The 27,439-nt window shown below is 36.7% G+C and overlaps 1 protein-coding gene across 1 annotated transcript in view; it reads left to right on the top strand.

Annotated features, from left to right (window-relative positions):
* The window catches only part of PTPRN2 (protein tyrosine phosphatase receptor type N2), a 656,903-nt gene that overhangs the window by 208,479 nt on the left and 420,985 nt on the right, over positions 1 to 27,439 (top strand). The window contains exon 4 of the mRNA XM_061996660.1: positions 24,166 to 24,283. Within this exon, the coding sequence (XP_061852644.1) occupies positions 24,166 to 24,283 (118 nt within the window). The remainder of the gene's footprint in view (positions 1 to 24,165; positions 24,284 to 27,439) is intronic.

The raw sequence follows: 27,439 nt of genomic DNA, 5'->3' as shown, positions 1-27,439 counted from the left end.
TTGTGGCATCTTATTGATTATATTGCAAATTTCACCCTGAGAAGTGCAGCCTTGGCCATCTCTCTTGGTGAGCAGAAAGCAAAGGAGGAAGAACTGAGGAGGAGTCAGGAGTAGTAATATAGACACCCTGTAGAAGCTTTCCTATCCAAGAAATATTTTAGCATTGCTGTAAGTTGCATTCAGGGCTTCCAGAGGAATGAATAGTCTTCATGTTTCAGTGCTTTCCTGAATTCTGGGGTTCTGGTAATTTGAAAAATAATGAAGATGGGATGTTTTTTCTATTATGAACTTATATCTGTTTTCAGATTGCCTCCTTCACACTGACAAAACATTTCTCTCTCTGCATTCTCCTCCTCCCCAAAGGAAAAAAAAGTCTGTCATGAAAGTTAATCTTGTTATTTTGGGCCTGGGGACTCCAGGGACAGGCAGAAAGGATTTATATCCTTGGCAGAGCTTGTGTTGAATAAAATATCACCATTACGAAAGCATTAATATACTTCCATCCAGCGTGCTTTCTATACCGTATTGCAGTTATTTGGTATTTTTTGTTAATTCTTGTCATTGTGATCTAAATGTGTAAAACCATGTTCTTTCTTTTGTATGGTATTATTTTGTATTCTTCTGTTGTACAGTGATACAAAGTCTAAGGATTTTTGCTCAAAAGAAATCCATTTTGAAGGACCGCTGGTTTTGATGTGCACATGTTATTTTCATACATGGTTTTTACATTTCTACATGATAAGGCCTGTCATTTGCTACACCTTTGGAAAGCCTGGCATTGCATAGTTTGTTTTTTTTTTACTACATGAATGCTGCTCCTATTTAAATAGAATGATCTTTTCCTCATTCACAAAATAATAATGAGACTTAAGTAATACTGTTTTTAGTGAAATTCCTTAGGGATAGATACTGGCTGTATTCTTATCCACAACTTTGTCAGTAAGTTGGAGACACACATATACTAGCTGCCAGTATAAAATCTTCCAGATGACTTACAGCCTATTGGAATTGCCAGCAGCAATTAAGTCCTACCAGAGAATTTAAGATTACTGACAACATAGTCCATTTTAAAGAAAAAAAAATGTATGAAGAAAATGCTGGCTTGAGGTTGCAATGAAGATATCTGTTCTGTTAAGGGCTTTTACTAGAGAAAGATGTTAGGGTAATACCAGACAAACAGATCACTGGGGCTTTGTATGAGAGCTGGGGTAAAGAGGGCTAGTGTGGATTGTGGATATACAGATTAGAATAGTGACTCGGGGGCAGGGAAGTGATCTTCTCCCTATATATTGCATTAGTCAGGCAGCTACTGGAATACTTTGTTTGGTTTTGTGTCTGCATTTGTTTAAATTATCTTGGCAAATTGAAGAAGGTAAAGAAATGGGCCAGAAAAGTAATTTTGAGAGAATGCCTTATAGTGGGAAACTTAGAGCTCCATCTATTCTGCTTTTATCAAAGAGAAATGATTTGTTTACAGTGGAGAAGGGCCTAATGTGTTGAAAATATTGGTTACCTCTATAATCTACCAGAGGAAGACAACCTTAGGCTGAAGTAGGCTGGAAGCTGAATCCATATAAATTCAAATGGGAAAGTAGAAACAAATTAACAAAAAACAAAAGAAGCAACCTTAATCAAAGAGTAATACTTCATGAAAAATGATAGTCAAGATACTAATTTTTCCCAGCTTGAATAAGGCAACCCTCAGTGCAGTATCACTGTCGCTTAATTTGGTAAATAAATGGAGAAGGCAGTGCAAAGGATTATTCTGTGTGACAGAATATTATCACCACTAAATTTTGAGAAGATGCAGACTCAAATGTTGAATCTCACAGTAATCAGTCAAACTACCAGACTAGCATTCACTAGCATTGGTAAATATGATACTTTATTGTTTTGTGTACAAGCAATATTATAAATGAACAAGAATGAGCAGCTTACTCCACCTTGTTGGAGCTTAACTGTTCTCGTAAGTAGGAGATGGCCTTTGGATTTAACTACTTAGGACTGTTTTGAAAGGCTTATATTGTCTAGGAAAGACGTCTGTGTTTTTGCAATGGGGCTAGTGCTCCAGTGTACACCCAACGCTACAGCTTCATCCAGACAACGGTTACTGCAACAACTGCAAGATACTGAACCAAGATGGAATTAGTGTAACTTGGACTGCCAATTTAATAGAAAGGTTTTCTTAACGTGCAGTGTTCAGGTGTCCCTATACCACATCAGAGTCAGCAGGTCTGGACATGAACCTTTGCGTGAGTCTAGGTGGCAACTAGAAAATGCTCTGTGCAAATACTTGAGCAGCCAAAGCCTGTCATCACTTCCTACTGCCTCTGGGAAGTCTGAACTGAGTAGAACTATTATTAAACAAAAGTCAAGAATCATTTGTAGCTGAAATAACTTTTAAAAGTGGTGTTAGCAGATAGATATGTGTTAGTTCTGTAAGCAATGTGTTACAATTAGACATCATTAATTAAACACACTCATTTGCAGATGAAGATATCTTCTTTGTGGCATGTCCAGGGGTTCTCTTTTATTTTGTATTACTTGCAATAACAATGTGTTATTTTCCATAAAAATGATAGTTTTCAAGCATCCTAAGTTCAATGAATGATTCAATAGTTTAAAACTGAGTATTTGTTATCTTTGAGGACTGTGGAAATGAATTGCATATTGTTGAATTTAAAATGCCAGTCTTGTGGATAAATCAGTCCCTGGGGAAGCTGTGAGCTGCACTGTCACAAAGAGAGAAGGGGAGAGGTTGCAGGGTACAGATATTTCCTTCTCTTATATTTATGGCCTGATAGTCAGAGAGGCTGAGCGTTTGAAGATTCAGCTGAAGGGAATTGAGATGAAGGTGCTTCCCAAAAATCAAATCTTCATATGTATGTTTGCAGTTGACTGGAGGGAAATAAAAGTTAAAGCGGGGAAATACGGGCAGGGAAAAGAATCGGGCATGAGAGGAGTTTGAGCTATGTTCAGTTAAATGTGGGCCTCTCTTTAATATCTTGAGAGATCAGGAAGATTTCTTTTTTGTATGAGTGGAAAATTTCATGTGGCTTCTGGAGAGAAACAATCTCCTATTCTGGACCAGTCAGTGTCAGGGATGCTGTTTGAGAGCCTGGCCTTCACCCTATTTGTGTGACTTGTACTCCTTATGCAGGAGGTTCAGATGCCATAGCATCCTTGGGAGTGGCAAGCACGGTATAAATGTAGAGTATCATGTTATTATCAACAGTATCACTTCCATTACTTATTTGCAGGGATTACCCTGCCATTCCCAAACATTTTTATGGTAATTTTAGGAGGTGGGTTAGAAGGAGTTCATGTAGCACATGGAGCAATTTCACTGTATTTGGTGAAAAGATCAATTCCTGTGAAATTTCTGCAAATTCATTTTATTGTTGTTTTTTTTTTTTCCCCAAACCCGTGAACTAGTCCAAAACATTACAAATCAGATTCTTTATCAGTATGCTTCATGCATAAATCAACAATCATATATCATAGAGGCAATTATGAAGATGTTTTAGTGTGATAATATGTGTTACTTATTTCTACTGATGTAAATGCACATGTGCATACACGCTTGAGTATTTAGTCTCTAGGTTGTTCCTCAGTTCAGGGTCTTACATTCAGGATTTTTACTTTTATCATTGAGAAAAAATGAAAACTGAGATTTTTGGCACGAGCTGGGAAGGTAGCAAAACTAATAATTGAGGGTCTTGAATATGAAAACCAGCCTTCTGTCTCTACCTTTGTCTAGAAAAGGAAGTGAGAAGATTTTTATCGTGAGAGGATACTGTCATCTCCTTTGTTGAAAACAGAATAAATATCCTGCCTAAACTCTTTAAAAATAAAAAATTACTTCAGCTTTATCTGAAAAATGTACTTTATTCCCTTTTCAAATTAGTCATTTCTGCTACGCATGGCATCTCCTGCCATTCAGTACCTTAATTGAAACTGTAGTAATTGATGCCACCTTTACATATTTATTTCCTGTAGATTAGTTTACACAGAGTCACAGATTCAGTAGATAAAAATAGCATTCTGGTCATGGGCTTCTCTCCTCGACTGGCTGTGATGATAAAAGTGATTTCCTGTTAAACAGGCAACCCGGGACTGCAATTGCACGTGCATGAAGCTTCTGATTTACAGGGGTGCTTAGCACCCTGAACTCCAGTTTAATTCAGTGGGAGCTGTAGCACCAATAAATTAAAATCAAGCATGTGTTTGAACATATTTTATGTACTGTGTGACAGATTCTGATTACTTTCATTGTTGAGTAAACTCAAGCCTGCGTTTTTTTTCCCCTTAGTGTGTAGTTTGTGGTGTTTCTCATGCTTGTGTGAACTATTAGGAAAAAACACAAAAACAATTCCCCTTCCCCCAAAGCTCCTGCCCTTCTTATTCCATGGGTGTTTTAGCCTTTGCTTTAATACAAACAATACCGTAAGGCACAGAACGTTGTGAAACCAGCTCAGTAGTGTTTATCTGTGATGCATCTGACATAGTGAAGTGGCACAGGTTCACTGTATTGTGACCAAGCTCAGAAATTGCTCAGAGAGTTATGCCTGTTTTCAACAGTGCAGATCTTGAAGCCACAAAAAATTCTTGGGACATCAGTGGTTATGATAATTAGGTTAAACAGTGTATGTGAGGCAATCAAATGGTCATATGCATGAGTGAACTGTTATACAGAAGATATAATATCATTAACCACTGGAATATCCGTGTCCAAGTAAGAAAAATACCAGGACAATTAACAAGCAGGAACTGCACATAAGAGTTCTTATTATTACCCAGTACTGTATCATGTTCTCTCTGTGTGTGTTGTGCACAATAGTTATGATTAATAAAAATAATAATAAAAACAACCCTTCTGAGGACTGAAAATCAAACATTCAGGAGGCAGACAAATGCAATTCTGGCATTTCCTTCACTGCCTCAATTCAGCATCTTTGTGCTTGTGTGTTACAGTGCAGTGTCTGATTATAGGATCGCATACTATTTTTTTCTACATAATCCCTGCATCGTTTAGTGCATGAAGAGAACCTATTCTTTGGATCACCTGGGATCTGAAATAGCTCCATTTGCAAACTGATAGTTTAAACTCCTAGCAATCCAGACATGCCTACATAACCACCAAGCTTATCTAAGGTCTTCTGTCTTAGGAAACAAATTAACCCGTTCAATCCCAATAGCTATCCATGAAAAAGAAGAGAAGTCATGTGTGATGTTTTATATAAAAGTATTAAAGTTATTGACTGTTTTTTTCTACAGTTTGAGCTAATTAAATTCATACTGGCAGTAGGGTGTGGGCATGAATGAGGTGTCATCGTAAACAGATTTAGTTATCATTAAGAAGAAGAAATAATTCCATGTCACACTTGACTGTCACATACAATACAGGAGCACAACTGCCTTTCTGGGAACGTGTTAAATCAAAGCAAGGTTCATTCCTGAATGGAGATTTTTAATAGGAAACTGAAGTGGTTTTGAAACCCTAGTTACTGTGAATGCTGGAGGGAAGGATTGTGTTACTGTATCTACTCCTGAGCTGCATTTTGATAGAGAGTCTGCATGAGTCGTCAAAGGTGCCTGTGTGAGATGTGACCTTTTCAGTTCGTATTTATTATGTCTTCCCAAATACACACCGTAGCTGTACAGTGCCTGTCAACATTACATTTGGTGAAACTGGTTCTCTGAAGGGAAGAGTTCTCTTTTAATCCATAAATGCTCTCCTTCTGAAGCTGGTCCTGAAAAAGAGAAAAACACCGTGAAGAAAAGTGTAAGAAGGAGAGAAAGAAATATATTTAAACCTTCTTTTCCCTCTTTCATTTCCAAAATCCTTTATCTTGTTATGTTATATTAATGCTTGTGATCTATTCTTTATTATTTCACTTTGTTTTTCCGAGGGCCTTTTTAATAAATAAAGCAGAAATAGCCCATCTCCACTGAGAGACTGCATTTATACCATGTTGTATATACACTGTGTCGTGCAACTCCTTTTCCAGAAGTGTCTCAGCTACAGCACCTGGTTGTTGCTGCCTGTGCTGATCGTGGAAGAAAGTATAAAAACACTTTCAGCCCTTTCAACAATTTTGGTCTCCTCCTAACTTGCAAGGCTCTCATTATATCCCTTAAGCTCTCACTGAGATTGTATGTCTAAGTAGAGTGAATACAGAGGAATCAGAGCTTTAGATAACATATAATGAAATGTATATTAAATCCATTGAAAATGTGGAAAATATTCTGTATTGTAACCCTAGCTACCTGATAGGAAGAGTGACTACCTAATGCCACCCTATTTCAAAACTATGAATGAAAACCCTGGTGACATACACTGGTTTGTATGTCACAAATTTGTGTCAAAGCTGAATTTGATAGTTTTGACTCTTCTATCTGTAATTACAAGAAACCCAAAATAGTAAATGTAAATACAGGTTATGACATTTGGTGGAGTAGTTAGGATTGAATTCTGAGTATCTGAAAGGGAATTGTATCAGACAGTCTGATTTGTGTCATTTGCAGCTTCTCAAAGCTTTCAGTTATATTTGGCTATCAAAATGTTCAACAACAGCGAAGCTAGTCTTTATAACAGTGTGCCTTTCATAAATCCTCACTGCAAATACAGTTGTCCTCAAATGGGCTGGATCTCATCTTGTCTAGAGCAACCTCATCTACCTTCCTGCTTTGCACTCCTGCAGACAGGGTGGAACCACTCTGAGCATAACTAAGCTCTGATCAAGGCTTTTGGGCAATCCCATAATATTTCAAATAAATAAAAATAAACTGGCTAGGTGCTCTTTCATGTCCTCTCGTTATGCTGTATGTCTTGTTTGAAAATGACTTGTGAAAAAGTCTTCTATGAATTGATTATTTTGGCAGGGAAACGAAAATAGCCTCCAGACCCCTCAGGTAGTGACTCTGGGTGATGGCAAAGCAGCTGGCAGGGATTAGGCTTGTGGATGGCACTCATGTGAGTGCTCTGGGAAGAAGGAACCATAGAGGAATGCAAGCTCTTGAAATTGTGATTGAGAGCACATCTTTTACAGCATGATGCCAACAGGAGGGCCAGAGCTACCTTGTGTTTTAAGGAACCCTTTTTTGCTATCCAGAAACATCACTGGAGAATGAGGAGACCAGTGTACTGGCTAAGATTCACAACCTGCATGACCTTGGTCTGTTTATTTATCTTTCATTTATCCGTGAATGAGTGAAAACTGACCATCTGAAACATCCTTCACTTCATATGGGATGTTAGTGCGAGAAGTAGGCAGTGACATCTGTACTTTAAAAGCTCTAGGGGCTTCATCATCATTCTTTGCTTTGCATGGGCTTCACACTGTTGTGGCTATATGGGGTGGTAATTAGATAGCTCTTATTTTCTCATGTATGAATCAGCAGATAGTCCTGTTTTTTGTCTCTCATTGAGCAACAGGAGAAAATAAATAAGGTTGGAAGTAAACATTGCCAAACTACTACTTTATTTTTTTTGTGGTCTGACTTTCTGCAAAATTTTCTGGAGGTCTAACAGCTGTATAATGTATAAATCATTATAAACAAGGCTTGAAAGGAACTTCACTGTTTATACTATAGCTTCCCTGCCCTTTAGCACTGATGAAAACTGAAAATACCAGTGCATCTTGAATTCAAAGGAGAAAAAAAAATAGATGAGAGATCATAAAGGGGTAACGTGGTTCAGCTAGACTGAGCGTTTGGAATATTAAGCAGATTTGACCCATGCTGAGAAGAGTCTGAAGAGCAAATTCTTCTCAGCACCATCGCTTATGTCAGGACCCTGATTAACAAAGACATTTAAATAATGTCACTGCACTTCATACAATTTGAGCCTATTTTCTCCTTTGTATAGCTTGTGAATGTAATTTTTTTTTTACTTGCCATATTTGACCTCTGTCTCCTAATAGTAGCAGGCAATGATACTCTGAATTATTATGCTGAATATAAATGTAAGCTTCAAAACTAACAAAGCTTTTGTTCCTTTCCTGATGAAAGCACAATTTTGCAGTTGCTTTAAAAATTATGGCTCTAAGTCTGTCGTTGCTACTTCTACTAGGGATTTCTTCGTCAATTCATTAGAAGTGTCTGTTTTCATAGCCTGGCTTGTACAAATAAGAAGCAGGGATTTGAAAGTTCAGGGTGTATCTTGCTGTGCTTAAGCTGCACCAGTGTTACATATGCTGAACCCGTTTTTATGTTACTAGTGAGGAATAATGCAAGCTGAACTCTGAATTCCCTCATTAGAGATTTAAGTCTCTTAAGGCTAAAACGAAGGCTAAGTTTTGATATTTGTTAACAGAATCCTATGTGAATTAATATTTTCCAGGGGGCACACAGAATTTTGAAAGAATAATTCTAGAAAGATAAAGGTAAGGAAAAGCCACATGTGTTTTCCAGGCATGTGAAAATAATTTCAAGGGTCAGTGGCTTCGCAGTTGGAATTAACAGTGTAGTAACAGAAAGAGGAAGAGAAGGCAACTGCAGTTCTATTTTTTTGGTGTAATACTGAGAGCAGTGATGTTCGGAGAACTCCCTAATGAAATACTGATGTTTCTAGAAATACTTGCCTTTTCTCTTCAGTACACACTTTTTTTTTTTTTTTTTTTTTAATAACCTTCTTAATTAGATCTGTTTCTAGATGGAGAAGGGATAGAGGAAAAATAAATCAATTAGACCAGTCAGGTCTATTTCAAGCTACATCTAGAAATTCAGGGTACAACACATTTCCTATGATGATAATTTCAAATTTCAAGTGGTTTTCTACATTTGTATTTTTGGAATAATGAAAATAAAACTACTGTTTATTTGACTGATATATCTGAAAATGGAAATGATTATCATGACAACCTCTTCTTCCATTACCTGGTATCTGAATCAGAGTCTGCCCAAAGCCTCTGTGCTATGTTTCAAGATAGTTGGAATTGTAGTGAGTGACGGCCAACTGTCCAGATGGAATCTCTAAATCAAGCAGCAGATGAATGTGGGATTGCCTGTGCAAAAAATATGTTTTTTTCAAATGTTTTGTGGATTAGGAGCCTGTCATACTTCATCTCTGTCATACAATCCTAAACATTTTGTAGGGAGATACAGGGAGAAGAGTGAAGAACATGAGATGGCTAAAGGCATTCTCACATAATAGGAAATTGTATCTTATTTAGATTTCATTGCAGTCCCTATTGTTGTGTTAAGGTTGCCCAGGGTGGTTGTGGAGTCCCCTTCTCTGGAGGTCTTCAAAACCTGCCTGGATGCATTCCTGTGTGACCTGATCTAGGTGGACTTGCTTTGGCAGGGGGGTTGGACTGGATGATCTATAAAGGTCTCTTCCAACCCCTACCATTCTCTTTAATAAAGCATGCAGGAATTAGAGAAAAAGAAGTGCTAAGTGCTTAAGTATTTTATAAGCTTTACAAATCACTGCATGTAGTCATCAAGCCCAAATCTGAATTGTAAAAGCAATGGGTTTATCTTTTATTTAGAATAAAACAATGCAGTAATGTAATAATCACATTTTCTAAAGTCTCATGGAGCACAATAAACCTCATCATACCAATTACAACATGCTGTCCCTGGGGTTGTTACTAAACAGAGTAAAATTGCTGACTTGAGATACTCATCCTACCTGCATGTCTATCAAATATTGATAAAAAGAATGGGAAGAGATTAGAACTGCTTTTTTTAATTTTCTTTTTTGTTTGTTTATTTTGGTTTTTTTTGTTGAATGTGCTTTGTTGAACTCAGAAATAAAAAATAACAGAGTATCTCATAATCTTTTTGTCCTTCATTTTCCTGGATGTGTGCTTGAAAAGTCATTTTTTTTACTCATCATCACGGTCTAGGCTGTAGTTTTTTGTTTGCTTTTGAACTAGTCCCATTTCGAAGACAGTTTTCTATTTTGAGGCAATTAGCAGCCTGGCAGCTATCAACAGATGGAGACTAACGTTAATTTATTTTATTTTTACTGTGATGAGTACTTCTAGCAATAAGGAGGTTTTGATTTAAATATCTGTTTTTTTCTATATTACCTTGTATTTTATCAATGAATAATCGTCTAAGATTTCATCTACCATTAAAATGGCATTTTTATTACAAGCTCTGACAATTACTCTCAGTTTAATTAACATACTTATCACCATTTAAGAATGAAACAAATGTGGGTTTTGCTAAAAAGAAAAAAAATGCTGGGTCTAGTTAGTGAGGAAGATGAGCTGAAGATAGAGGTGGGTTGAGTCAGGAGAACCACATGTCCAGTTACTCCCCTGAAAAGGTGATCCTTATAAAAGCAGTGAGCAAGGGCAGCTGCATACCTAACATTCTGTGGCTGAGGAGAGTATAACGTACTGTGGGGAGTCTAACTCTAATGGAGACAGACTCTCCATTGCTGGATTTCCATGGATTGTCTTTATTTGGTCTCTTTCCTTGCTCTGTGCAGACAACATTTCTCATCAAGGAAGTTCCCCTAACTCAGAGACATCCACCGTGGGCAAAAAGATAACATGGCTGTAACTCTGCCATAGAAACATGTTATTGACATGGTCTTGAAGAATAGTAGTTGCCAATTGACATGGTCTTGAAGACTAGTAGTTGCTGTATAATTCAGAATCCTGAATAGTCTACTCCACATTCTTTTAATCAATGGTTGTTAGAAAACCAGGTGGAAGATTATAACATCACAGTGCTTTCCTAGGAAAAGCATTTGGATTGTGCCATGTCAGGCATGGCAGTGAATCTGTGCTGTGCTGCTTAGCAGGTCACCTCCGTTTTTTGGAGATGGTCATCTCACTGACACTGAGCAGATTGTTCTACAGGGTACAATCCACTGGCAGCATTCACGAAGTTAGAGGAGATACAAAATTGTTTGCTATGCTGCTCAGTTTTTGTATTTGGTTTCTCTTTGAACTTAAAAATACAATAAAAATTCAGAATCATTGTTCAGTAAATGAAGGATACTTACATAGGAAACTCAAATAAATATACAGTGATATGACCTGATGTTATGCCAGAATAGTTTTTAAATTTTGTTAGAATTAGGAATCATAACTCTGTATTTTTACTTTATTTTACATTGATTTTTCTTTCAAAAAGTGCATGATGCAATACTAAAAACGTGTAAGAAGTAACTCATTGCCTTTGGTAGCTTATGGAAGTCGTCTGTAAAATATTCCAATGCAGAGTGGAAGTAAGTTAATGGGCCCTGTAGCAGCATATTCATACAAGGAAAGTCTGGAAAAACAGTAGATGAGCTTTCCTGTATGTATTTAACTTTTACATTTAGAGTAACTTCTCCTTTCTTTCCTCAGTGCTTCTGCTACATTTCATGTGTGTTTACACTGCGTGTGTTTCTGAACACGTTTTTAGAATTTGGAGTCAGATCCAAACACGTGAATTCTTCAAGGGCAAAGGCAGCATCACTTGTCATCGATTCTGCCGAGCATTTAAGAAGAAGTGACATTTACCAGGGCTTGTTTGGAAGATTTATAAATGCAATATAGATTTGGCAAGAATAGCTGCTTCAATAAATGTTGTGCTGTAGCATGTAAGCATGGGCTTTACCACCAGTGGATTCACTAGCACTTTGTCATCCAAGTAAAAATAAATATTCAATAAACAATTTATTAGGGATGTGAGTTCACTTCTGCTTCATTCCACTTGGAAGGACTTGACATCTGTTGCCTACATAGTGTTATTAAGGACACAATGAAATGACAAATTAATTGTGGAATTGTCAAAACTATGTCAGGGAAACTTGCCATCGCTAACAAAAATAATGCAAAGAATAATAGAAGAATGGATGTATCTAGGCTGTGTACTTGAGGCTATTTGATGTAATAACTAGGGATAACTGAAGCTGTTTTTTCATGAGTCCAATTTTTATTTTAGCAAAAGTGCTTTGTATTGCTCAGGTGGCATTTGAACAACTTACCCCAAAGTAAATAAGATTTAGAGCCATTAGGATCCTCATTTGGATTACCAGATTTGTGTTACATGGCATTTATGTGAATGATAACAGGAGTAATAATAAAGCTACTCCGGCCTTCCTATTCCTGTTAGCAGTGCAAGGATGGGTAACATGGGAGGAGTAGGAAAAAAGGGTCTGTTTGAGCTCTATCAGTGCGATAGTGACGTGAGTTCTCATTTATGAGCTTTTTGTTGCACCTGTTCATCCAAGCATATACCGTGAAGCCCCACACCATAAAAGGCTACACAAAGAATTGGGAGAAAACTTGTTTTGAGGAGTTATCTAGCTAAACTTTGTCCATACTGACAGAGAGAAAGAGGTTTTTGTATCATTTTTATCCACACAGAATGACCTGACAAAAGAATCTGCTGGGGGAATCACGGGTTGCATTTGAACATGTGGGAAAAGCAGCAGGGATGCCCGGTGACCGCAGCACACCTTGCAGCCTTGATGTGCAGACAGCTCACATCTTGTGTGTTGAGATAGTCTTCTTCACCAAGCAACTCTATCACTCCCCCTCCTAAAAGGAACAGGGGAGAGAAAATATAATGAAAGGTTTACGAGTCGAGATAAGGACAGAATCATTCACCAGTTACGGTCACAGGTAAAACAGACTAATCTTGGGGGAAGATACTTTGATTTATTAATGATAAAAACAAATAAGGGTAATAAGAAATGAAAAACAAACCTTAAGACATCTCCCCACACCCTCCCTTCTTCCCAGGTCTCTGTCTCCTCCCCCACCTCACCTCAGTGGCATGGGGAATAAGGGTTATAATCAATTCATCACAGATGGTCTCTACCACTGCTTCCTCTCCTGGATTCCTTTCACTTCCCACTGCTACAGTGTGAAGTCCCTCTTGCGGGACACAGTCCTCCACAAATATCTCCAATGTGGATTCTTCTCACAGGCTGTTGTCCTTCACAAACTGCTCCTGTGTGGATGTCTTCCGTGGGGTGCAGTCGTTTAGGAACAGACTGCTCCAGTGTGGGTCCCCCATGGGGTCACAAGTCCTGACAGTAAACCTAATCTGGCATGAGCTCTTCTCTGTCTGTGGGTTCACAGGTCCTACCAGGAACTGCTCTCCCATGGACTTCTCATGGGGTTCACAGCCTCCTTCAGGCATCTCCCTGCTCCAGCATGGATTCCTCCCCAGGCTGCAGGTGGATCTCTGCTCCCCTGTGGCCTCCATGGCTGCAGGGGCAGGGCCTCACCATGGGCTGCACCATGGGCAGCAGGGGAACCTCTGCTCTGGTGCATGGAGCACCTCTGCCCCTCTTCCTTCGCTGACCTGGATATCTGCAGAGGTGTTCTCACATTCTCACTCCCATCTGCTGCAGTTTGCTCCTCTTTCACCTTCTCAAATATATTATCACAGAAGCATTACCACCCTCACTGATGGGCTCGGCCTTGGCCTGCATGGGTTCATCATGGAGCTGTCTGGCATTGACTGTCAAACGGGGGAAGCTTTTGTCAGCTTCTCACAAAAGCCATGTCTGTAGCCCCCTTCACTACAAAAACCTTGCCATGCAAACCCAATCCAGTTGTATAATGTAAGTAAAGTAAGATCTCTATCTGTAAATGTAGTTTATCATACATATAGGCATAGAAGTAAATGGTGAGTTGGAATAGGAAATTAACATTAAATCATTGAATTTACATTGCCCCATGTTTCCGTTTTACTTACAGTAAACAAGCTAATCCTAGGCTCTAGTTTACTGCTTGCAACAAATAGTCCTAAAGTGTAAAATAAAATTATTGTTTCTCTAAAAAAGAGAGAGATTTTAAAATTTTGTTTGAAAGTACTAACACTTTGTGAGGTACTGTGAATAGGGCATACCAGATAAAGGCCAGACTTGTAGCGTGTAAATGGATGAAGCAGGACATTTTATTCACTTGTTGCTCTTGCTGAGACTTGTGCCTTTTGGGCACTTTTCCAGGTAGGTTGCCTTGCTGAGATACGGATCTGGGGAACTGAACTACAAGCGTTTTGGAGTGAGAAACAGACATTTTTGTTGTGTTTTCCTTTTGATTTTCGGCATAGCTAAGGAGGGAGTATATGGAGCTCTTGGACACATTTTCTCTGGGACACATTTACAGGGACATTTCCTCATAATTTCATTACTAAGGAGCAGAATTCTGGTCAGTGAAACAGGGATCTTACATTAAATAATATCCATTAAAAATGCATGTGATATTATGGCTTTTTAACTTTATGTCTTTTGTTGTGAATTAGCTTAAACTACTCCCAGAGTAAACTGATTGCTGCAGGTTTCATCTATCATAACTATTATAAACAGAGCGGTAACACTGCTGATAATTAAGGCTGCACTATGTTTTCCTGTATTATTTATGTGTCTATTGGAGTAGTTTATAGACAAATGGAATAATCAGTGCTGCCTTTTCATTACTTTTATGCCTCTCCTAAAAAGAATTAATATACAGGTTTTATTTTCTTAACATGAGAGAAAAATGCATGTGACATTTAACCAGGATACTTCCTGAGGAAGTGGAAAATAAGGCACATGGATGTTCCACCATATCAAAAGTAGGGTAATGGATAACAGTTGATTATCTAGAAATATATTGTTATTTATTAAAGCTGGCAGCCACTGATCCGAAGAAATATCTTCTGTAGCAGCACTAAGAGAAAAATGCAAGCCACACCACGAGTGTTTTTGAGACACTGACATTTTTGCTGTTTCACTTCAGTATTTTTGCTCTAAAGGAGGTTTGTAGCTCTGTGTACTATTCAAAACTGCTGATGGACAAATTTCTGGAATGAATGGTAATTTTGAAAATACATTCACTTCCTTGATATTAGTTGCTAGTCTTTAAATAGTAGAAATGCACTGAAGTTAAGAAAAAACCCAAGTATCTTACACTTAGTTAATGACACATTGCAGTACCTTCTGGTGTACTCTCTTTTTCTCACTATTTCTAGTTTATGACATCTTAGTTCTGTAATGTTTGAATGCCTCACAAAGTGCAGTACAACTTTAACCTCTGAAATTGTGTGTTACTATATGTATGTTGCAGATAGAGAAGTGAATCACAGAGTTTGTGTTAGTGGAAGGGCAGGTTTAAAAGAAGGCAAATGTGTTTTTGTTCCTGCCTCCTGATGCTCGCTCCCCTGTGGCTTAGCCTGCAGGTGTCGGCTACATCTCAAACCACAGTCTGCCCAGAGAAAGTTCTCTCATTCATATTGAGCACAGTAGGTACAGCAGTCCTGTGCAGTTAATGTTAGACCTTAATAGCATGAAGTTAGTGGAGCTACATCAGAATGTTCAGATTTTAGCATAGAACATGCAAAGGTAAAGTTGCTCCCAAGAATGATAGGAATTTTATATTCCCTCTATGTGTCTTATTTCAGTGTTGTGTCAACATGACATGCTTTGAGGCATTTTGTTAATGTCAGAGTTTTCAGAAAATGACATTTAAACCTAACATATCTTGCTGGCCACAAGCAAAAATAGATAGTGCTTTTTGAATGATGTGTTATGAATGGACATCAGCTGGAGCTATGCTCGCAAAGAGACTTTGCGTTCACGTCTGATTGTTCCAGCTCTTCCAGTGTAAATATTTTAATTCATTGACAATCTTCCTCAAGAAGTATTTCAGAGATTTAAAAGAAAAAGTCCCTCCAAAATGTCAGTAGCATTGTGACACATTGTGGTAAAACTGAGTCACAGATCATAGCATGGCATATTTTAAGTACTCAGAGTCATCAACCCCAGAAGGCAGTAAAGGAGCTAGAAAAAACTAGAAATCAGAGTGTGTGCAGCTGACAAAGCATTAATGTGAATCTGTGAATCAGCATTATGTCAATTGTCCAAAAATGTTATTAAAACTCACTGAGGTATTAATTCCATCAAACAAGGGAGGGAACTTGAACACCAGGGAGGAAGCCATGTCAATCAGAGCTTCTCTCACTAAAGCCTTTTCATTGTTGGCTAAAAAACATCAAATAATCTCACTTTTACCTCTGGACACTGTACTTTAGCTGACAAGTGGTATAGTAATTTGTTAATTGTAATTGACTTGTAAATCAACAACCTGAGATGCAAAGACTGAAAATGCTTAAATGAAGAAATTATCTGTCATACATTGCATTCTCGGTCGCAGTTGTTGGAAGGTTAAAACCCAAAAAGTTTATGTGCATGAGAGAAGAGGGGAAAAAAAAACATAGTTCAAATACCTCTCCAGCTGAAAATGCTATATTACCTTCCAGGACTGCACGAATTCTCAATGTCTATTTTCTGTATTCAAGGTGAATTCAAAATGAAGTCTAAGGAGCCCTAATCAGGTTTTGGGGGCAGCGGTGTAACCTGCAGATTGTTCATCTGTGCTTCAGGCAAACTGCTTTGGCTAATGTACATCCCTGGAAAACTCCCATCTTTCAGCCCCAAGATCTTTATGGGGTTTCTAAGAGAACCCTAACTTCTGCTACTGCTATGCTTTTATTAATAATCATAGCAACAATAACAACTACTGTTAATGTTGTTATTGCTGTAGAAAGAGACTGTACAAATGGATTCAATATATGGCCTCTTCCTGGAGGAATTTATAGTCCAAGAGGAGTGTCCTAAAGTGGAAGGAGAAGGATAGGATTCCACACAAACTCTGTATGGAGTTTCTGCCTATTATTATTTTTTTTTTTTAATTCTTTTTTTTTTGCTTTAATTTGCACTGATCTTAATGCAAGACAGAGCATGGTGAGCAGGAGACCCAAGGCCCTTGCTAGAGAAATGTCAACTCTCCCTGTGTGATACACGGGGAATATCCTGCTCAAGCCTTTGCTCTGACTCGTTCTGACGTTCCCTCCATACTGCTGATAAAGTGGTCTGTAGAAGGATCTTAAAGATTAAACGTTCAGAACCAAATGTAGAGAAACATTTGCTTCTGCAGCCTGTACTGTACTATCCAGTCTGGTGCTGCTGTATACTGATTTTGCATGTGCAATTGAAAGCACTCCTCTGACAGCTGAAAATTGATTTCTCACAAACATCAATGAGAATTCAGCAGTTACATAAAATGGAGGTGAGAACCACTGAAAGAACAATTCTGCTAGTAGCCATTTAAAAATACATGAAGAGCTGTCGATCTGAGATGAATTTGCTAGAATATGTGTAACTTGTATATCCACTTAATTTTCTATACTTATTTAAGTGATGAGACATTTCTGACCAATTCCATCTTGTTACAGGCGATGTTTTAATTCTCAAACAGAAGACACTTCAGAAGTTCTTTCCCAGGAACTACATTTTTTTGGGCAATACAAGTGTAGTCCTACAGTTAGCATGACATGAAATGGATAAAATGAGAGGGAAAACCTGCTGATTTTATATGCCTTGTTAACCACTATTTGGACAATATTTCCATGATTAGAATTGTACAGTCTAGCATTTCAAACAGTTTCTGTATACTAAAGATATTCAGCATCATGAGATGAATTCATGAAAGTTTAGAGTGGTGTAAGACGTCTTGAAAATTAATAAGATAGAAAAAGAAGGAGAAGGGAACACGAAAGATATTTTGGCAGAAAATGAAAGATCTCCATTTCTAGTTCTAAAAAGATTGAAGAGAATTAATGTACTAGAGATCTGTGTGGAACTAACGTCAGGCTTTTTGAGTTAAATCTGGAATAGTCACAAGCACTTTGATCTGATTGTCAGTTAACATAGGTGAGTTCAAAGCTCAGTGAAACAAGCAACACAGACTCATCTTTATTTTAGTATCACTATTTTGAGTGCATGGGAATATTTCCTCATGTTCATGAGAACTCCTTGGTCTGACAGGATTGATGAAATGTCTGTGCACAGTCCAGAGTCAGAAGGAAATGGAGTAATAGAAGGTGCACATTTACTCACAGTGTATCAGATTTATAGGGGTTTTTAAATAAATATGTCAGCCTACACATTGCAGAGAGCCATTCAAGTTAAAAATGTAACTGAACATAAGTTAAATAAAGGTTCAATATTTATATAAGGTTGTAACTGTGCAAGAAGCCCTGTTTTGCATACCTTCCTTCTTAAAAAGCATTTCTGTGAATGGAATAATCTGCTTTCAGGTTGAGGGTCATCAATTTGTGAAAAGGATTATATGACATAGTGAATAGTATGGGATTTATCTCAAGGATTTGAGAACTCTCATATATTACTTTCGTTCAAGTCTTTGGAAAGTAACCTATTCTGGTTGGAAGTTAGCTGGCATATTTTGCATTATCATATTATTATTTTATTACTATCAGATCCAGTGACTGAAAAATCTTATGTAACGTTTAGAAACTTTTTCTTGTATAAGCCAATTATTTGTAGCTGTCTATGAGAGCTGAAATAAAGGTAAGGAAACATTGCAGACTGAGTCCTGTGAGAGCATTTTATAATCTCCTTGGCAAATGAAGCACTCATTTGGCTTTTTCAAATAATAGAAATTCAAAAAAAACTGAAGAGTAAAGCCTTCCCTCCACCTTTTGGGAGAGTTACTTAGGGTAAATTAAAATCTGGGCTGTAAGAAGATCATGCTAGTAATTTAATTCTGTGGAGATTATCACTTTTATGTATAATAAGACAATATATGAAAATTCAAAACCGTAATCCTTAGGCAGCCTTTTCATGTATTCATTCAATTGGAAGCTCTTTGCCTTTGAATATAAGTGAATTGCTGCTGCATGCAGCAACTGAAATTCTTGCATATTATAAAGACCTCACCAGAAGTCCCAACAGAGGGCAACAAACTCAATGGTGCAAGTCTGATACTCAGCAACAGTGCTGGGGAATGCAGTGGAAAAGCTCCTGAGGGACTTCCAAGAGAAGATGACCACAGCTCCTTCTGAAATGAACTGAGCAAGAGGGATGATGACAGCATATAACTCCCAGTCTTTAATTCAAAACCGATCTGTGTTCGATTTTCTTTTCTTCTGGAAGTCTATACAGTATTTGACCAGAGCAAACAAATGTAATTGGAATAAGGTTTTGTGGAAGTGTAGCACAAGACTGTCTTGGCAGATTTTGTATCCAATTTTGCAGAAACTCTCTTTAGTCATAATTTTCAAAACAAATTAATATTCTAAGCTAAAGATACAGGTGAATTAAAAAGTTATGGTTTAAGAGGTGGATTTAACATCTCTATTACTATTTATATATATATATATATTTATATATGTCTTTAACTTGACATTGTGAGTTGTATTGCAAAATTGCTATTGAAAGAAGTTCCAATTTATTGTAAGAGGAAATGTCAAGATGTTATCATTTGGCTGTGTTCTTAAGGAGAAAACATAGCAATTCAAAGAATTAACTTTCTTACACAGCAACCTCAGCATTAAAGCTGCAATTTTGACTTAGCCAGTACTGAATTATGTGAACATTATTGGGTATGTCCTTGAGCTCTGAAAATGAAGGTTTGGGATGAGCATGAGTGCAGCTCCTCTGGAGAATGTGAAAAGGCAGCCTGCAGAAAGGCATGTCTATACATTGACCTGACTGTTGTGAAAATAGGGAAGAAAGCCAATCATTCCCAATTCTGCAGACATTCTGACAGCTAAAGTAGGCATTAACAATTTGCAACACATGGCATGGGCAATGAAAGTCTCTGAGCTCTACAACTGAGAGTTTCCTGGCTGAAATGAAGTAGCAGTTGAAGGTAGCTTAGAGAAAAAAACTATTTTATCAGTTACTGTGTAGGGACAAAACAGATACCATTATCAAAAACTGGGGAAAAAAATAAGGTTACAACTCAAAAATAGTAACATGTTCTGGTTTCAAGTCTGAATACTTCAGATATTTTGGACTTTATATGAATGTTCAGATGATAAACAGGGATCAAGTTTTAGTATAAAGATTTCTGCCAATATATAATACCTATCACTTTGAATGGACTTGGTATGTAAAAATTATTTTGTTGCTAATATATGGATGCAGAACTTATAATTTTGGATTTGGATTGGTGCAAGAGCTCTAAGAGTCTCACAGCATAATCCAGTCAGACAGCTTTTGCTGCACTTGTCTACAGAACCCTGCACAGCCACAACCAGACAGGTCAGAAGAAAGTCCAGGAGTACAAGCAGGAAGATTAGCCCAGCCAAATCTTTGGGTGGTGAGAACTGTTGTTTCTTTAAGGACTTAAATTGGACTCTACTGACTTACACTGGAACTCCTTTGCAAAGTTAAAAATATGTTGCTTTTCTTTCTTAGGTCCTCAGAATGGGTGCAGATTATTTGTATGAGTAGTTCTGAACTAGAATAAGATGAGAAGGAGAAGTAGCAGTCAAATGTTTTCAACACTTGCTAATATAATTCACATGAATTAAAGATGTGTTCAGGTAAATTTGGAGAGGCGTCAGGTTTCTCTAAGATGAAAACCAGAGTCAAAACCACAGGAAAGAATGCCATTATTTAGAAATATTGAACAGCCAAGAGAAGGAAATACATATTTGAATTGCTATTATTTTTCAGTAATTCTGCATAATTATCATAGCAGCAAAGTCAATTAAGCAAGTTCAGAGTGAAATTGAATGATGAATGTGAAAACAATTTTGACGTTCATTTTGGAGACAGAAGTTAATACTGTCTTCACCAGTGTGAATTTGTGATACCAATTTTCCTCACTACTTACACTGCTTGCTTTTGTTTTGTTTTCTGGTGCCATAGTCTTTGCTAAGTGTTAAGCCTAATGGGAACCTAGACAATATTAAGTTCTTTATTACTTTTGTAGTTGTGGGTAAAGATAATACTAAATTGTGCTGTGGGGAGGAAAGATCCAGGGAGATATCAAGTGATGATATGGTAAGGTGATGTTGTATCTGGAGCATCTCGATTGGTTTTGATGTGCAAGTTGGGTTTACTAAAGGTATTAATGTCTTATCTTTACTCTCTCTGCACTAACATTACACTTCACATACTACCTTTAGTTATGGGGTCTCAATTAAAATTAAAAAATAGTTAAGCCTTGGACTCTGACAGCAGTGAAAAGTGCTGCTTCATGGGGAAATTTTGTACCAATGGCTATTTTTCATGGGGTCTCACGGCTATCAATGCTCTTCAGCTGAGAGCGGTTTTGGATCTGCTGCTGCTTTTGTCATTGTATTTGCATCACTCCAGTGTCTACCATACTCCTTTTTTCCTTGGCATTGTCCATCTGTGGGAATTCACGGTTGGGAGATGCATGTCCTGGGCAGACCTGCAGCAGGGAGAGTGGTTAATCAGGATTGGGCATCCTCCCATACCGTTCTCTGTTAGTGACATGGAAGTAATATGTGTATAAGAGCACTGCTGTGATCCTGTTCAGCCAGTGGAGATAAATTGTAATAATTGGGTGGTGAGGCAGGAGCTGGCACTCGGGGTGACGGCAGAGACAAAAAGAACAGGAAGTCGCCATGCAGTGTCATATGCTCCTTCTCAGTCTTAATTTTGATTGCAGCTGTCAGCATGGCATTATGGCTCTTGAATGGGTTTTATCGAGCTCAGTGTGTGGGAGAGATTTTTTTGAGACTGAAACAATGCTGGAAAGTGGTTGGCATAAGGTTAACTTTAGTTATGTTGCAGTTCCCTGGATAGTTGTGTAAAACAGAAATATTTACTTATTGACAAGAGGACTTTTGTGTTAGTTAAAATTTTCATTTTTCATTTATGACTTGTTCTAACTCAATGAGTTTGAAGTGCTAGGAGATATAATTAAGAGGGCATATTCTCTTAACTCTAGTTCTTAAGCTCTATAACAAATATTCTGTGGGTTTTTTAATCTGTTTACTCACCTTTAATGCCCCAGTTACGTTCCTTTGCAATATTAAAGGATAGTATACGTGTACTGGTTTGAAATGCATTAAGAGTAAATGTGCTGCAGGAGACAGAAAATATATTGCAAGTTAACAAAAGATACACCATTATGACCAGTGAGAACTAGGATTGCAGTGGTTTCTTATGCTCTTTTAACAAAAACATTGCTTTGTGGATGCATAAAAGCATAACTGACTATTGACTCCTCTGTCTGCAGCCATGTATATTGCTCAGGATTGAGAGAGATGAATTTCCTGTCTATTCAGCTGCTGCAGATGAACTCTGCTTGTGCTAATTTGAGTGTAAATTCTATGTATTTTTCTTCACAGTTTATGTTATTTGTTGTATATTCTTCAGCTTTCAGTAGGACTAGTATCGACTTAAGAGTTACAAAGGGAAACTGTAGTGATTTTGGACACACAGTTCATAAATTAGGAGTTTTATGGCTATTCTAGTGAATTTGTACGTATTTTAGCTGAATTCTTTTTGTTGCACATTCTTCTAGATTTCAGTGTTTTCTTAGGGTTTTTTTTCTCCATAAATTTATAAACTGAACAGGAATATATAGTGTTAGGCAACAGAGAAGTAAATTTGAACATACATACATATATAAAAACTTTCATCTAAAAATGATTGTAATAACAGCGTGCCAATGCAATCATAGGTGCTTGGTGACTCGTATTCGTGTATTCACTTAAGAACAGGCTCCAAGCAGCCTTAGATTGAGATTTGTGCAAGTATTTGAATCCATCTACTTACACGACACTTTTGAAAAGGTGAGATTTGCATTTGAAAAGGATGAATCAGAACTAAAAACAGATGAGAGAAAGATTCTTTCCCCCTGGGTCTGGAGTCATTTACTGTAGCCATTAACATCTAACATGATTTCAGGTGAAGTGTTTCCTCAATAAACCTGAGCAACATTTTTATTTAAGAAAAAGAGAAGAAAGCAAGCAAAAGTGGAGTGTTAGAGAGGTATCAGAGAGCTATTTTTGTTTGTTAAATTCTTCGTGCATACTTACCTTGGTTCTGGATTGTTTATTATTTTCAATAAACAAAATGCATCTTGGGATGCAGTTCACCTAAATCTTGCCTGAATGGGGACTTTATTTTCTAAAACTTGTCTAAATCCCAGACTGTTTGGATATTTCCTAGGCCTGACTAAACATATACCAAATTTCTTTGACTATCTTCGCCTGAAGCTGAAAATTTTATACATAAGTTAATGTTACTTCTGCGTGTTCAGAACTATCTGCTTTGTGAGAATGGACAAACCCTGTATTTACCTGTCTTTTTTTAATTTGGGGCTTAAATAAACAGACAATGAACTCCACATCAATATGGTGGAAAAATTTTAAGAATACAGTCTTTTTTTTAATGAGGCCATCCTAGAAGTGGGATGGACAGGTTCTGAGACTGGTATTGTTTTAGCTGCATCCTAAGAGATTGCCTGTTACAACAAATCTGATGTTAACTGCAAATGATGATGAACTATAAAACATGTATGAAGTAGGGACTGAACCTTCTTAGGCTGATTCTGAAAAACAGATACATCTCCTCCCATCTGACAGCAGCAAAGACTTTTTTTTTAGGTGGTTTCTTACAGGAAGATATTAGCAGGATAACTGTATCTGGAACTCTTATTGATATTCATTTGAGGGGTTTGTGGTGTTTTACCGCACATGGCGTAAAAGCAGAAATTTTCTTCAATTATGTGGGTTTTAGTTATTAGATAATTACAGATAATTGCATGGGCAAGTTCTGTGAAATAAAGTGTTACCATAACATCTAAAAATCTACGAATCAGGCAACCATTATATTTGGAGTTGTGTCATTATTTCAAGTATAATTACCATGAGATTGTCAGTGCATGTGATTAATGAATAATCACTCAAATTTGCCTTCATAGTTGCACTTCCCCTTTGCTGTAAAGTACTTTGTCACAACATTTAAGTATAAAGAGACTATAAATTGACCTTCACACCTGTTATACTAAAACTTAAGATACTTCTGTTCACTGCAGTACTATCTCCTTAATGTTCTAAAAATGTAGCTTTCATGGAGAAAACAAAGAGTCTGCTGTGAATGAGGAAGAAGATACCAGTTAGGGAGATAACTTTTCTGTAGCTGTCCAAACTAACTCTTTTTTATCTGTTAAAGTTAGTTTGTAACTAGCTAAAATTCTGCTAAGAGTAAAGTCTTTCGAAATCTCCTCACATCATCTCTTGTCTTGAGTTTGATTGACAAAATTTCACACAGAAGAGAAGAATCTGTAGTTCACTCTTGGGTTCCAATTGAACAAAGCTGCTTCTTTCTTTTTTTTCTTTTCTTTTTTTTTTTTTTTTTGCCAAACTTTCAGCTCATTAAATAGTAATTTTGCTTTTTGTTTGTTTGCTTGTTTCTTTATTTCTCAGGTTTTACTTGGCAAGATGATTATACACAGCATGTTATTGGCCAGGAACTCTCAGCCATTCCCAAAATCTTCATCAGACACCCTGATGTATTTGCATCTAAAGGATCTGACGTAGGAAGGTAAGTCTTCAGTGATGTTTTTGCCTGGTAGGGTTTTGGAGTGGTTTGTGAATGATGAGAAATAGATGTAGGAACTGAAACTGAATTAAACACATCACCAAAACCACTATCTGTGATAAAGGGAAACCAGTCACACAACAACACTAAACACACCAGTAGTAAAATACCAGAGAGAATGAACAAAAACCCTCAACCCTGTTCTTGATTATCATCAAGTTGAGAAAATTTGCCTTCTCTTGTGAATTTAGGTGTCAGAATTCAAAACATCAGATCTTTTATCCAGTTTATGCAGTGTCTAGTGTCAGTTGAACCAACTTTATAGTTATGACTGGCTTATTCTGGAACAAGCCAACAAAAAGAACCGAAAACTATTGAAAGACAATCTGAGCAACTAGTTACATTTTTGAACTCATATTCTTCCAAAACAGAGCTGTAATTGATTAAAATTCCATGGAGTCTCAACTTTAGTTGTAGAATTTTTCCAAGATTCATACAAGTTCATAGAAAACAATATTGTGACATTTCTATCCTTTGCATTATAGAAGGCATTTTCCTCATAGTTTGAAAAGTATTGAGGAGTAACAGCAGTTACTGGTGGCAAGAGACACAATATTTATAGTTCTTTAGAATGACATGGATGTAGGACCTGGAATTATATCTTCGTAGACAGATACACATATAAATACACCTTTTACATGGTCCATTCTGTTCTACAGGCTTTTAAATACAACCCAAACACACAAACCCCAGAAGGAAATTTTAAAATATGTAAAATTGTTAGGGACAAAACTTGGACTTCTAACCTTGACAGGCAAGATATTGCATGTTGGACTTCAGATATTCCTGTACCACAGTATGTAGATTGCATATACTGCAGAAACATTTATTTTCTAGACTGCTCTCTTATGGAAATAAAAACACTGTGTCATTGTTATTGCCCAGTGGTTTCAATTGTGTTTGCCTCTGTTTTAATTTAGTTAATAGAATTTGACCCAGAATTTCAAATATTTAGTGATTCAAAAGCATTCGTAAGAATCACTGCACCATACATTTCAGCAGTACTGTAGGGTAGAAACTTCTGAGGAAGATACTGATCTATAGATTATCGTAAAGGTGATAAAAACATGTGGTTGAATCCATAGTTTTTTTTTCTGCTACTTAGATACATAAAATGCTATTACTTTATGGATTACTCTGTACATAGTATCGGAGATGATTTTTCATATCTTCTGGAGGATATTTTTTTTTAATCAATGTATCTAAAAATTTATTCAAGAACATAAGTTAAAATAGGCCAGATATCCACAAGATCAAGACTGTATTCTGTAGTGTTCCAGATTCACAGTTGTATAAAAAAACATGTAGAAATTTAGTCTTTATGCTGAGAACAGATGATCAGTTTTAGGAGATCCTGTTGTGACCAGGTTTGAGCTGTTTTGTGTTTTTAACTAGAAATATTTGTTAAAAAAATAACCTATTTTGTACAAAGACACTTTAGGAACATCAGAATTTCAAATGTGTTCTACTTACGGTAGTTCCTATTGTGAATAGGTTTTCTGAAGTTACCAAGCTGTGCTTCTGAAAGCATTATCTTATGTGCCAACAGTTTAAAGCATTAATTGATTTTTTCTGGTTGTTCATTTGCAATATATTCTGTAGGTCAGAGAACAGTAGGAACTATTTCTTTGGCATATTGTAGATTCTGATCAAGTTTGCTATATGCTCAATGTGTTCAATGTGCTTGCTAAAATCTGATGAGAAAATAATTAAATAATTTTAAAAGCCACTTAGCGTAGGTATCTAATTATCAAAGAAACATTATGGCAAGAAGACCTTTTATTAAGGGTAACGTATGTAATAAGATAATATGAAGTCATCCTAATGAGTCATTAATCCCCACAGAGCTAGTGAGAGCAAGAAAATAGACTCAGACACTTGAAAGGTAAATTGACTTAGGCTAAATTAGTGCGTATGAAATCTGATGGAACAGAAGACATGGATTTCATCTTAAAAAAATACTGAAACTAGGAGCTTGATTTCAATATGAAAGTTCTTTCTTTTCTGGCTAACCGGAGTGTACATGGTATTTCCTAGGCCCTTATTAAATTTCAGAAAAACCTCGCTCTTGAAAGAGGATCCAAGATAAAGGAAAAAAGTCCATTCTGCACACAGAGAATAAGTGTCAGATGTGTTCATTGGTGCAATTAGGCAAAACCACAAACGTTTCAAGCAAACTTCAATGCATGATATGGAGTATAGCATTATTTCTATAATAAAACCATCATTAAATCAGTAGTAAGATTCTAACGGCATTTAAAAGGGAGAAACTTTATTAAAAAAAAGTTCTATTTATTAAATGAGAACATTCTAGAAATTTCTGAGTTGCAGTGATTTAGATATTTCCACACAAAAGCTTTGTAAAGCACTCGGTTTTTTTGTTCTGTGGATAAATAATTATACATTATTGTCTTTCTACTCTAAATTTTGTTGTCTGCTGAGTCCTTTTTCAGAACAAAAATAAAACTGAAAATACTTTCAAAGTGCAGAAGAATTCAGCTGACAGTCATTTTTCCTACTCACCGTGTGCTTTTATATATTTGCCTTTTATCCATTTTTCAATATCACTTTGTCACATTTAAAAGAAATATTTAAATTCAGTTGCAATAATAGCCTATTTAATGCCTTTTACTTTCTGTATTAACAAGGTGAACAACAGTGATATACTGATGAACTACTAACATTTTTAAAAATCTTTCAGATCTATTAATAGGATTTTATTAAAGTTGTCAGCAAATTAAAAGTAATATTGTGTTAGACTTTTACATTTTAATTGTTTAAAAGTTTACAGTGTAAAATATTGCACCTAATGTGGAATTTAAACAAAATTTGAAGGCAATTACTGTCTCTGTAAGAAAAATTAGAAGTCTTAGACCATAGAGTTTGTTTCTACCACTAGTGTGAGTGATTATATTCTGTAAGTAACGGCTTGAAAAGCTAAACTAAATATTGCCTTTTATCTGTGCATTCAGTTCCCGTTAGCTTCAGTGGAAATCCTCGGGGCAGATTTTAGGCCATTATTTCCTTTTTTCCTTTCTTTTTCAACTTACCAAAGAAAAGAGAAGATAGGTGGTGGAATTAATTGTTGAATGAAAGATG

Source organism: Colius striatus, chromosome 5 (genome assembly GCF_028858725.1).
Source record: "Colius striatus isolate bColStr4 chromosome 5, bColStr4.1.hap1, whole genome shotgun sequence".
Lineage (NCBI taxonomy): Eukaryota > Metazoa > Chordata > Aves > Coliiformes > Coliidae > Colius > Colius striatus.
Note: the sequence above shows the minus strand (reverse complement) of the source record. Positions and strands in the feature narration are given on the sequence as shown.